This window comes from Coffea eugenioides, chromosome 8, assembly GCF_003713205.1.
Source record: "Coffea eugenioides isolate CCC68of chromosome 8, Ceug_1.0, whole genome shotgun sequence".
NCBI lineage: Eukaryota > Viridiplantae > Streptophyta > Magnoliopsida > Gentianales > Rubiaceae > Coffea > Coffea eugenioides.
The window spans coordinates 40,324,527-40,339,010 of NC_040042.1; the positions used below are offsets into that span (position 1 = coordinate 40,324,527).

General features: G+C 36.6%; 1 protein-coding gene across 1 annotated transcript; it reads right to left on the minus strand.

Annotated features, from left to right (window-relative positions):
• Positions 1-1,067: 1,067 nt before the first annotated feature.
• Positions 1,068-2,690, minus strand: LOC113780758 (putative UPF0481 protein At3g02645). Its single transcript, XM_027326531.1, has one exon. The coding sequence runs from the start codon at positions 2,688-2,690 to the stop codon at positions 1,068-1,070; it is 1,623 nt and encodes a 540-aa protein (XP_027182332.1).
• Positions 2,691-14,484: the final 11,794 nt, after the last annotated feature.

The following is a 14,484-nucleotide window of genomic DNA, read 5'->3' on the forward strand; positions in this document are numbered from 1 at the left end:
AAACGACGGGAAACATAGCTTGTTTTTTATAATAACTTCTGCAATTTTGCATGGGATTTCCTCCATGAGGATTAACTAATTCATTTTTTCTAGTCAAAGGTCAATTTGAGGACTCGGTTCCGAACATCTGTGAGATCTAATTATTTTACTTATTTCTTTTATTTATTGGTATTTGTACGTTTCCTGATTTAATTTCTTATGCTTTTTATGTAATTTGAATGTCAAGGGCCCGATATTCGAATTAACCTAATAATCTACTGTCAGATTAATTGATTGAATCCGTAATTGTTCAATTGGTTAATACTAGTGGCGACTAGTGTGATTGGTTTCATGTTAGGGAAACGTATGATCTAATTTAAACAAACCCTCGTAGCGTGTTTGTTGGTTAGGGTTGGGCTTTTTTAATTCTTAACGCAATTGGGGAATTAAATTCTATGGTCGTACCTAGGATTATTTCTTGGTTAGGAAAATAGTTAAGGGTCGTACCTTGACTATCGAAAAGGTAAGGAAAGGCTGGTTGTTTATCGCATGTATGACAACTATAACCAATCTGTTAATGAGTAATTGAATTATCTTTGCATCAATGATCAGTTGAATGGACCGTGTCTGAAAAGTTGCACCTTTGGCTAGAGTCGTATTGGTTATTGATTAATTCTTGTTTATTTCTATTAGTTGTTTCATTAGTTAGTTAATTAGTTGTTTTATATTTTCCAAAAATCCTCCATGCGTTGAACTCTGGAAAAAACGAATTATCCCCAGTCCCTGTGGATTCGACCCTGCTCACCGCAATATACAAAATTTGTATTTTTTTCTTGAGTAGGTAATTATTATTGCACAGGCTCGACATCCTATCAATTTTTATATAATTTTACTATTAAAATAAAAAAATAAATATATAAAATTGAGTTACTTAAAGAACTAATGAGTCAAATGTTTTGGAATTCGAATTCGAATTGATCAGATTGAGTTCAACTTGAATTCGATGTTAACCAAACTTGAGTTTTGAATCATATGCTTCTCTGTTCAATTAAAACAGACATTTTGCTTCCTGGTGCTGATTGAGATAATCATGACGATCCCTGGTAGAAGTTCCAGAGCTTGGTGCATTCATAGAAATCGCAAAAGGTCTGCAGGCCAAGCACGACAAGCAGCGCGCCAGTGGAAACCAGGGCCAGACATTTCCATGAAGCATACAAATTCTTCTTCAACCCTCTAACCGTCCTGATCAAAAGCTTCTTGCCGTAGAATTTGTTAACTTTCTCAATGGCAACCTCGATGTTAGACTTGTGATCTGAGCCGGCGTAACATCTCTGCATACCATTGAATTGATCAGCAATTTCCCCATCCGTGAGAGCCCCCTTGATCACCCCATTTTGCTTCAGCAGCTTCACGTCTTCTGCGGTGTCTATAATCCCATTCATCAGGTTGACGTATCGAGCAAATTTAAGGGTTGACTTACACATAGCAGCCTCGTAAGCCACCAGATTCCTCATTATCACTTCTGAGCTCGCGTTCAAATTCATTACAGGAAGGTACAAAGCGGCTTCCTCTTCCACGAACTTGATCTCTTGAATGCTCCCAATGAAGGGTTTGCATTGCACTTTAGCATAGCGCCAGAGATGAGATACCGACGGAATTTCGATTTCATCATGTTCTGAATTTTGCTCTCCAGTACCCAGGTTGCCTTTTCTGTACAGCCCAGAAATAGTTGACCATGGAATACTCGAGACAAACTTAACAGGGCTAAGAAATCGCTGGGTATGCTTAGGACCAATGGTCTCCACCAAGTCCAAGAGTGTTTCCAAATTATTGTGAGCCACGTCTGGATCTTCATTATCAGTCGAGAAGGACGAGGATGAAGAGGTCGATGAGTTCCTGAATTCTGTATAAGTTGGCACGACTTGAATGGGACCATTTACAGAGCATCCGGACACGGCAGGACCTGGGACATTAACAATCATATGATACATCATATCTAACAAATGCAGAGGTCTACGGTAATGGCATTTGTTGGTCTTATCAATAGAGAACTTAACAGGAGATTGTGCTTCACACAATTGAAATAACATTGAGATCAACTCAATATCACCTTCTACCCCCTGATCATTGGAATTAGGAGAGACTTGAAGACACTTGCGAATCTCTTTCAACAGAACAAATGGGAGTTGATTCTCAAGCATCATGATATCTCTCGTGACAATAGTGTTGCCGAACAGTCTCCTGTCCGTGGTCTCATCTTGCACAAGATAAGAATGCAAGATGTGGAGAAAGAAACAACCCTCTATTGCTATGATCCACGCCAACGTATCTTGATCATAGTCCATGAACTTATTGTAACAAGCCCGGATAGAGGGATCTATCTCCTTCAACCTGTTGATCACGATGTGTTGGAAATTGGAAATCTGCTCCGGGGCTGAGATCTCTTTGATGGCAGCGAGCTTGTACCTCTCCATCTGATAGAGCTCGGGGCGTAAATGATGGTACGGCCCCATGGCTATGAGCTGAGGAGTATAAGCTTCGGGTTTTTTAAGGCTGAGCGTTTTGGGGACTTCAAAAACAGAAACAGGAGGGAGATGATCGATGTCAACGGCAATTTCTTTACGGAAGATGTTGCTGATTCGATCAACCCAGCCCCTGGCGCAAGAGCTTAAGGGAACTGTGGCTGATGAATATGAATATGGAAGTTCCATTCCTTTGGTTTTTGGGATGACGTGAAAATGTTAAGTTTGACGATTGGGAAGCAATGCCGCGTGGTGGTATTTATAGGAACGCTGTACTACAAATTTGACATGTTAAAATTGTGGATATATATATATATAGAGAGAGAGAGAGATAGAGAGTTAAATATGAAGACGTCAAAAAGTATGCGGCTATGAAATTAATAAGGAATTTTTACCGTTGGATTAATTTTGCACCAACCTTGAAATGATGACTGTAAGTTATAGGCTGTTAGTTCTTGCAAAAAAAAAAAAAAGACTGTTAGTTATGGATTAAATCACAGGCAAATCAATAATTCAGGAATTTCTGTTCCCCCTCAACTCTCCCCAAAAGAAATCCTTCTTGTAATGTGAAAAGAAAAGAAAAGAAAAGAAAGATAAGGCAGCATTTTGTGTGCTAGCCACGGGAAAATTTCCAAAAATTATGAAACTCGAAATTTAGCATTGGAGTGGGGTTTATCTTTAAGCTGCTTTCAGTTGCTTGAACATTGTACATCGATAGGAATTGAACTTTAACAAAAGAATGCAGATACAACTATTGAGTGCAAAATTAACAAAAAAAAAAAAAATTGGAAGACTAAATACATAAGGACTTTTTCATCTTTTTCTCTTATAGACGATATCCTTAACAATTTTTTTTTTTTTTTGAAATAACTGAACTTTAGAAAACAGGGTTTGGTCTATTCGGTCCATTAATTCTTTTTTCGTTTGTATATTATATTGTTCCTTTGTTAGGAATCGCTCTGTGGGCATGTTATTGTAACAAAAAATCCAATACTGACCACAAAAAATTTAGAAAAGCCTTTTGTTTAATTTTACATGAGAAATGTGGTGATAAATTGAGGCGCTACTATGCCGACCCTTTGTAACAAAATCCAATACCACAGCGGCACATTCGTTCAATTCAACATATAAGAGGCTAACTAAGGATAAAATATTCTTGGAGGGAAAAGGACATGAATGGCCCTTTTTTTTTTGAACTAGCTAAGGATAAAATATTCTTGGAGGGAAAAGGACATGAAAGGCCTTTTTTTTTTTTGAAGCTAACTAAGGATAAAATATTCTTGGAGGGAAAAGGACGTGAATAGCCTTTTTTTTTTTAAGCAAAAAATAAACAACATTAATATCGTTGTCTGTAGAGGTTTGTTTTCCTCGAATTAGTACTAGGACACTATAACATATACTAAATTTAATCAAGGTCAATTATTGCTGATTCCTTATTTATAACGTGCAAGATGTATTTCAAGTTGCTGATTGCTTATTTATGACGTGCAATTAGGGTATTTTTAAGAGATAATTGAAGTTTTGGTCTCAAATATTTGGGTTACGAGTGTTTTTAGTTCCTAAAATTTGGATAAAAGCAAATGCATTCCTAACTATTTTAGTTTCTATGTACATTTAATCATATGACTGATTTTTACCAATTACTAATAGAATCTAATCAAGTGACAGCAAATTTTTGAAAAAAATTAATAAAAACTACTAAGTAAAATCTGTAATAAAAGATGACTAAATTACTCATATGCTAGTCATGTGAGTAATTAGACTTTAACTTAATGACCTCATAGGTAGATATCATACGTGACTTCTAATTGTAATCAATCCTAATCATGAGTTTTTGAATGCTTAGGTTTGCATTCCACTATTTTGTTCTTGACGTTCCTTAAAGAAACTTAGTCGCTGGTGGGCAAAAGCATAATACCGTGGTCATCTATATCTATACTATATTAAAATGTGCCAATATAATTTAGTGATTTGGTTGTTGACCGATGGAAAAACTCTTATCTCTTGACTAGGAGGGGTTCACCGCGCAAGTGCGCGGTGGGAAAATTTGAAAATGTATATGCCCAGGTAGATTCTATTAACGGAGATAATCGAGAAAGGCAAGAAAGTGGAATGAAATCAGACAATAATGCATAGAGCATATAAATTGCTATAATATAGTTGCAATAACTCATAACAGATGGATGGGGGAATAATAAAAAAAGTTCAAAGTCTAGCAGCCATCTGGCTAGAAATAGCTTAAAAATTAAAGGCAAGCGAAGAAAAGCTTAGTTGTTGATGTTAAGGCCATTGAAGTTGATGTGATTGATGTTCATGGGTTCATCCATAGCGTATGAAGTAATTATTTCATAGGCTGCACATTTGATGCCGGCGAATCTGGAAGAGGAAGGTTTAACGTAGAACAGTTTTGTCCTTCCTTGCAGAGTACGCATGAGGTATGAAGCTAGATCAGTTTTCTGGTTCAAGAAAACGAAAGGAAGAAATTAGTGTAAAGAAAACATAAAGGGAAGAAAACACTCGTGACTGGATAGGGATGAATAGGCACCTGTTCGTATAAATAATGGAGTTCAGCAGTTGAGTAGTTAATTAAATTTTCAGCTTCAGTTCCCATAGCAGTAGCAGCCAATGATCTGCTTGAATCAGCAATGAAAATGGTAATACAAGCTCTGTAAGGGAGAAGATGGTATAACAGTTATAAAAAAGTATGGATTTCATGAATTCATTGAGTAAAGTGATTGTATGCACTGAAGAGCTTTAAAAACCTTGGTAAGAGTTCAATGCTAGCCTGACAGTATTCGCATTGAACTATCGATGTGCCTGTAAAGCTGTTTGGTTGATGACATTGGGGGCATGCCATATAGAATAATTTTTGGGGCCTAAAGGAAATTTCAATGATTCCTCTAATCCATGCAGTAGTGGTTCTCTGTAAAATAATAATAATAAGGATAGAAGGGAGGTAAACATGATTTATAGAATATAAATAGCAACAAGACAGTGACCTATTGAAGTGCAGCACTAATACGAAGAATTCTATTATTGGCAACAGGAGGGAGAAGAACTCGCGGATCAGTGTAACTTCCATTATCAATTAGCTTGTCTATTACAAGTGCATGACTATGGTACCTGATATATATAAAATGGAAGAAACGGTCTTTAAGTGGCTCAATGTAAATGGGAAAGCAGTGTATCATATATTTAATAGTTCTGACCAGAAATCAAGATGCATTGCTTGTTGCGAAAATGGAGCCACCGTAATGGCTGAACAATAAGAAGTTGAGAAGCTCAGGTCTGGTATTGAAATAAAAAAAGTGTTAAAACCAACAGCTTTCTAAGAAACATATGCATTTAACGTTCTTGAAGAAAAAGAGAGTAGTATATGGCTACAATTGTTTGTTGTCACCCTAACTCTTGTCGCAATAATGATGGGAAAATGGCGCCCAGGAGCTCTAATGATGGGACCATCTAGTTCTTCGAATTCTTTCCAAAGGGTTAGAATCATTGGTTTCATACTGGGAAGAAAAAGAGAGTATAAAGTCTACTGATAAAGGCATTCTGATTTTATAAATGATGATAGGAAAAGAACGAGATGACTCAGCAAGGGTTTACCTCTGATCAATAATAACATAATCTCGAGAAATGGAAGGTGATCCATGACAGGGTGTTGTTTTAGGAGGTAAAATATGGACAACAACTCCCATGACATCTGATATATATTATTTAAAAGAAAATATTAGAATACGCTTGGTAAACTTTGCCGGGAGTGAAAGAAATGGATTGTCAAAGCTGCTACTTACTCAGCAAATGATCGGTATCAGCATAGATATCTAGCATAGAAAAAGGGTTTAGGTGAAAATAAAAAGGAAATGAAGGAACAGGTTCCTGTATTTCATGTATGACGGTGTTTGGAGTGACGAGCCAACAAAATGGATATTCATCAGTATTGGCACATGTTCGTGGTTGGCAAACAGCAGCTCTAGATATGTAGTATTTTTTGAAAGGGACAAGCAAGTTGGCAAGCTGTTCAAGCATATCTTCAGCAGCATAGACGGTAACTCGAAGACTCTGGAATAAGGGAAAAAGTTATGCTTCGATGAAATATAATAGGCATAATGGAAAAGAAATATCTAGATCAATGTCACCTGATCATCTGCTAACACAAACGTGCGGAGTATTCGATGAGAGGAGGAATTACTTTTGGTATGAGTGACTTCAATCGCTCGGAGATAAACACTCCAATTCAGTAGAGACGGATCAATAGCAGATAAGGGAATGTCATTGGGTTCCATGGTTAGACCCTGTGTAATGAAATAAAAGGCAGTGGGGCTCAAGTTTAAAGAAAGGACTGAAGCATTAAAGGTGCAGAACTTATAGCTGTGTTTATGGAAGATGCAAATGGAACTGAAATAAATTAAAAAACACGAGGCGAAGATAAAATACGTAACTATATAATAATGGATGAAAAAGAAATAGAACAAGAGGAAAATTGGCGTTTATCTGCAAGAAGCAGAACTAACGGGAAAGAAAAAGCAGAGGAGCAAGTAAAAGGAACTTGGTTTTATTTGTACGGTAAAAAAGTCATGTTAAGCAGATGTCATATCCACCACTAGGGATGAAGTATGAATTGCAGAGCTTAGGATGCGCTGTCAATAAATTACAAGAGAAGTAGGACTGAATCTATAAATTAAAGCTGATACATAGTATCAGATCGAAAAGACGCTTGAAAGTAAAGAACATAGAATAGATGTCTGTGTTCATTTTTTACTTACGGTTGCTGATATTACATGATGAACATAATTGTATAGTATTTGCAAAAAGGGTGTGTCCCTCTGTCCAGAGATGCAATAGTGAAAAGCAATTTTGAATTGATGGATTCAGTTTTAAAGTTTGAAAGAAAAGTACTGAGGATGACTTGTGGAGGCCTGCAAAGAGCAGGAAATACTTAGTAGCTTGGAAAATATGTCTGGAACGAGGTGCAGGTTTCAATGTAATGTCTAATTGTTTGTTTATAAACTGCTAAGACGTTTGAAAGATGTAGAAGCTGTTAAGCCTATTTTAATTATAATAGTTCATTGTTGCGAACAAGTCGAAAGAAGCTAACAAACACAGGAGGATGGAATTGAAATTGTAATAAATTTAATTTTAAAGATGATCAATAGACTGAAGAAACATTTTATTTCTTTAAAGTCTATTACAAGGTGCAAGGCTGTGATTAAATATGAAAAACTTCAGTAAATGAGCATAGCAATAGTCTAATGTCCATACAGATTAGGCCAACTGGAAACGATACACCAGGCAGTGAAACTGCAAGTTTGATCATTTGATTATATAGCGATTGTGTGGTACCATGGAAATATTTTTTCAGCTCCATCGTAATCAAAAATCAAAACTGCAAATGTAGTCTGTGATTCTGGAACAAATACAAGAACTTCGTTATGCTGCAATTGGTGTTGAAGAACGAAGGATCTCCAATTTTGTTTGAGCTTGTTGCCCTTAACTCCAATTTCTGTAATGTTATGTCCTGTCTTGATGAGAATACTGGGAGTCTTTACACCATTCAAGAAGTAATCAGTGAATTTTGGAATTTTCTGGTAATGATCGGTGAGAGTTAAGATGGAAAGCTGAGCATGTAAAAATGGGCGAAATCAAACGAAAGAAAACGAACATAAAAATAGCTTACCAGTTTGTTTGGAGTTGATGCGTTAAAAATCTGGTAAAAACAATGTGAATCAGCCATGCATTGACAGAAATCTGGTTTCAATGATGAAGTCACTCTATGCTGGCTAATCAGTGAGGATGTATCATCTAAGGACATTAAGTATATAATGAGTAAGAAGTAAAACAGTGTAAAGTGCTATATAAATTAAACTGAGATATGTACTGGCCTTGTTGATGATAAGCAGCATTTTGCAAAAGACTTGGTAATGGAACTGTCCAAGGCAGGTAAACCTGTTGCTGGAGTTCACAGAAATGAAGAACATCGAAAATAAGGCCACCGGTATGTCGAACCATCAGTATATCATGGGTTTTAACGATATTGTCACGACAATATTCATCCCATCCATTCTGAAACGAATTGTTATTAACTGTGACAGGCCAACTTCGTATTCCATATCTGAGAACGATGACATTTTTCTGGTGATGATTAAGTAGAGATGTAAACCTGGAAGGTAAAACCTGAAGTTCGCAGATTCAGAACATAAAGTCAGGCAAGCCGATTTAAGCAATCTACATACAGAGAGACTGAGAGGCACTCTTGCAAAGGGAAAAAAGGTGTACCTGTCCTCTATGGCTACATCTAAATAAAAAACAGTAGGGCCTGGAATAATCGTTAGGTAGTTCAAAATCTGCCAGAGAAGCGGGAAGGCCTTCTGCCATTAAACTAACAGAAGAAGGTTAGACAAGAGAAACACCAGCGAGAAGGAATAGATAGAAAACGAGCAAGTGAATAAATGAGCTGAAAATATAAATAGTGAAGAGTACTTGTTTGTATAGAGTTGCAGTTTTTTGTTTGAGTTGTATGCTACATAACTGTTGTACATGACACAGTTAATACAGTAGGCATGATATATGAAGAGTCGATGTGTTGTTAGGTCAAGTATTTTATTGATATCAGTTTTAGCATGTCATACTTGTGATAATTTATAAGGCGCAGAATTGAGCAATTTTGAAAGAGGGAAAAAGCTGAACAAGAAGAATTGAATAAGATTTGTATATAAACCAGCATGTATTTGTTAAACACAGCGAATCATGAACAAAACAAACCAGTACAATGTTCAGAGGCGCACCAGTAAGGAGAATAATAAAAAGTAGATGTGGTACTTTTGCCTGAAGTGACATGAGACCACAAGAAATCCAGACAATGTAAATATTTATAGGTTTTAGTGGCACATGAAGTAACTGTAGCTAGTATCAGTAGCATTAAAAGAATAATGTATTTGCTATGCAAAAGTGAAGGTTGCATTAAATTATGGTATAATTAGGAATGAAAAAAAGTAAATTGATTGAGGAAGAATAATAACAGAGAATACGACAATTCATAGGTAGTGAAGAGGATCATCTGACATAGAAGATGGAAATGGTTCAAAGGGCTGTTTCATTTACATGTGCAAACAAAAGAAGAAAGTGCAAGGAGACAGTTGTAATTTCTGCAATGAAGTGAGCAAAAGATAACAGCTTGGCTCATTCAGAAATAGCATCTGTTCCAGCAGAATAAAAAATGAGCAGCCATGATTGACAAAAAACAAAAAAGCTAGGCTATCTGTTGAACATTGGAATGCTTATTCCAATCTTGCTTTCTTTGCTGGGTCGTTATCAGTACATTCTGGCTGAATCAATTGCGAGGCTGCCGAATCATCTGTCGCAGTATCATTAAATCTGTTAAGGAGGCAAAGCTTTCTTTTTGATGAAGAAGTTCCTGCATCTTGAAAGGAATCTTAAAATTTAAATATGGGAGAATGTAAGAATTTGGGGGAAAAAAGTATAATGATAAAGAATCAAAGCATACCTTCAACAATAGTTTCAGCAGATTCAATGTTCGTGCAAGTCAGTGGAACCATACTACTTTCCTGAGTAATAAGATGTTGTTCGGTTTGGTATTGAGACTCTTCACAACAATATATAATAGTATATCGTTGCTTTGCATCTACAATTTGACTCTGAACAGGTTTTATATGCGCAACAAACCATTTTGTTTTTAGAGATTCATGGACATGATCAAGCTGCAGCTCTATGTTCTGAAAAATTGCATAAATGGAATAGGGAAGAAGGTGACGCGGAGAAAATTTAAAAAATTGCATTGATTCATCACTAATGCAACGTAGAGATAATAGAGGTACCTGGTTAAAATGATCCATTGCTTCAGCCGCGCTGAAGGTAAGTAGCTTTTCAGCCAGATCTCCAAATATGGAAGCTGTCACTGTGCCAGTTTCATCTGTTAAATCAACGTCAAAGCGGCATCTACATAGAAACATCAGTCATATAGCCAGTGTTGCAACTCAAACAGAAAAAAAATAGATGTTATTGATAAAACAGATTCAAATATATAAAAGGCTGCAGGTAAATCGAGGTAAAGGCTTGTTATTGTGTAATAAGTTACCTTGGTTGAGCTGAGTGTTTTTCTTTACATGAATTACAGAGGAAAGTAACTCCATGCATTGCTGATGTAGACCGAAAGCACTCACTACAAGCCATGTACCAGTATCGTTGAAAAATGTTTTCAAAAGAGAATCGAACTTTGACCCATGCTGCCTGAAAGAGTCAGGTGAGCTATTATTACATCGAGAACCATACGGATAAATAATCATACAAGGAAAATACATGTATTATACCTTTTGCATTCCTGTCAAATTGCAAACCTGAGTAAATTTCTGGTTTGGCTGAAACGAGAGCTCTGGATTATAGTTCTCGTATACTTTGTGGTTAACTATATCCAAAAGAAGTTTTTCATTTCTCATTGCCCTGTTGGAAAAAATAACAGGTTACATTCAAACAGGGAACTAAAAATGAAGCCTGAGCACCGAAACTAAGCAGTATATGTTTGCGAGATTACCAATTTTTCAGTTCTCTCGCTTCTTGGACAGGTGGATCAACAAGAATGATAGAGTCAAACCATGTAGATAAAGCTACACCTAAAAGAAAATAGCATGTATGACTTGGGGAAAAAGCACCACGAGGAAAAAAATGTAACAGCTAACTGTTGACAAAGTGTTTGCAGGTAACCATTATAACAGCCAACTCTGACTCTTCTACATACAACGACCGGAAACCTGTGCATGTTCTGTAAAATTTTCTGGCCTTCATCATCGACAAAAGCATCCCACATGGACAGTTTGACAGTTTGAAAGCTGTTTTTTAGAGAAAAGAATGAATATCATAGTTGAAACTGTGAAAAGTGAATGTAAGAAATGATTATAAGCGAGAGAAACTCATACTCTTCATTAACAAGGACAAACTTTTGCACGCTGGATTTTTTACCATCTTTGGTAATTTGTTTCCGGTCCAGTGCAGATATAACAACAGCTAAGATGTCTATACAAAAAGAAATAAATTGTGAACAAAGTCCCTGTGAGAAAAGAAAAAACGAATATATATATATTTTTAATCAAACAACCTTACCCACAGATTGATCTTTAATATCCATGTATTTGATTAGGTCGGTAAACTTGGTATAGGTGAGCTTCACAGGTACAACTTCTTCATCATCACTGACCTCTTCAACAAGTGTCCTAGTAGATATAACCCACTGTGTTTGCAGACCGTTAGACTGAAATTTTGGAGGAATTGGTCTCACAACTGCATTTGTGATAAGATATTTCTTATATACTTGCAGAAGAGGACTCATTTTAGGGATGTCATTATTGAAAATGATTCCTTCAACCAAAGATCCCTATAAAAAAACAGAATGAGGTGACAATGTAGTTCGAAGCAATAAACTTTTTTAAGGCAGTACAAAACGGAACGGGAAAGTCTTTGAAAGCCGCAGTCGATAAATTCAAACATAAGCATTAAAGCCTTTTAAAGCTCTAGTTATTCAGTTTAGAGCATAGAATTGAGATAGTAAAATGGCTAGCTATGTACCTCTGAGTCCAAGAAAATGAATTTCTGTTTTTTTGTTGGAGTAGCAAGTGACGATGTAACATGTTGTTTTTCCTGAACTGTGACCTTACATGTCCAATTTTTTGTGCCAGGAAGAATCTCTTTCATTGGAAGAATCTGTGACATCCTGAAGTAAGAAAACAAGAATGAAGGTGAAGGAATGAAGATGAAACTGAGGGGAATAACAATTATAAATGGCAAGCATTTTATATAAACTGACCTTGACAGAGCATTGTTACATTGTAGCTAAATGAAACACTTCACTAAAAACAACATTTCTTGTTTTGTTATCAATTTTGATATCGTCGAAAGTTCCAGGAACAATCAAGATTTTAACTGTATCAGGAGTCCTGGCTCTAGACAGTGCAACGTAAAGTTGGCCATGAGAAAACACAGGTTCGCGCAGATAAACTCCAACATAATCCAAAGTCTATCCCTGAGACTTGTTAATCGTCATAGCGAAACATAGACGGATGGGGAACTGCGTTCTTATGAAAGGAATACCATTTTTTTCATTTTCAGGGGTTTGCAGAGGAATTCTGGGAATGAAAACTCGCTTGCCTCTGTGCTGACCAAATACAATCTCAGCACAGATGGTATGCTGTCGTAACTCTCTACATATGAGCCTTGTGTCGTTGCATAGGCCTTCAGCCGGGTTCAAATTCCTGAGAAGCATGATAGGACAGTTTACTTTGAGGAGCAGCTTATGTGGAGGGAGTCCTTTTGGATTCTGACTATTTAGAAAGTCCTGATAATCTCCTTGAAACCTCTGGTTAATAGTTTTATCTAAACTTATATAGGTATAAAGCTTCCCTGAAAATTTCTCAATCATCATATCTTTAAGCTCATCAACAGAGCTATTTCTAGGAGAAAGGATGCATCTATTGATCATTTGATAAGGATCGGTTGAATAGAGATTCAGATCAGGGAAAACACAATGTATTAATCTGCATTTAATTTTCATAAATTTGGAGTCAAAAGTAAATAGACTAATGTTTCAAGGATAACATGAATGATAGACACTGAAATCACCTGTCCAAGGACTCGTGTTTGTCATGATAGGGAATTACCAAGTTAGAAGGGAGTGTTACATCACCATTTTCATCAACAGGCTCTCGTCCTTCACCAATTCGCAACAAAAAGTCAGAAAAGCCTGGGTTTAAAAGAGCTCGCATATTTGCCTTCAATGTCAACTTATGCATACACAACCACAACGGGGAACTAAGAAGGCTTGATTCAATTAAATCCTGTTCAGAAGCATGTTCAATAACTGGTAGGGTCTGTCGAAAATCTCCACCAAAAACAACAACATGTCCACCAAAAGGGAGATCAGAATCTTTCAAGTCCTGTAGTAAACTGTTAAAAGCCTCAATTGCTTGCCTCTTAGCCATAGACGCTTCATCCCAAAGAATCAATTTAGACTCACAAATTAACTTAGCTATGCTGCTCTGTTTGCTAAGCTGACAAGTTTTATTGTTTGAGAAATCTAAAGGAATTTTAAACCGAGAGTGCGCAGTTCTTCCTCCAGGAAGAATGGATGCTGCAACACCAGAAGTAGCAACAGCGATAGCAATGTAACCTTGAGACCGCAAAGCAGACAGAAGCGACCTATATAGGAAAGTTTTCCAGTTCCGCCAGGACCATCAATAAAAAAGGCTTTACCTTTTGAAGAGAAGACTGATTGTAAAATTAAATCAAAAGCGTATCGCTGTTCGGGATTCAACTTCAAAGGCAACAACTCATCCTCAGGATCAACCACAATGCTTCTCTCACTCTCCATTTCTCTGGTACTCCGTTCAGGCATAGCAAAGGAATTAGCAACTAAGTGAAACTCACCTATACTCTTTCCCATTTGTACTAATGACCTATTAATGTCCTCCAAAACTCATTTTTTAATCTCACAATCAGAATAATGAGTAAACTTCTGAGCATGCACATAATCTGATGAGAGATCCTTTTCAAATCTAGTCCACAAGAGTTTAGGATCAGTAGGAGAACAGTAGAATAGAAGAGTAGCAAATAGTAGTAGCGAATAATAACCGCAGAGATGATGGCATTTGAAAAGCTACAGCTTCTTCTAGAGTTTCTTCTATATAGTTATCAGATTCCAACAAACCCATCTTAAGAACAGCTTCTCTAAAAGAGCTTATTAGTTCACCATTAACAGTCAAAAGATCATCAAATGACGTGGGACCACGAACATGGCATAACAAGAGCCTCAAAAAATATCGTTCACCCTCCTTTGGATTTGCTGTAACTAATCTCCCTATTACTCCTCGGTGCTCCCTTTCAGACCAAGTTTTTGTTTTAGGAGTCCATACAAAATGTTCAGGGAACTCCCTATATAAACACCTTAAGTTCTGCGTTTTTGCATTTGACTTGTTTGTCT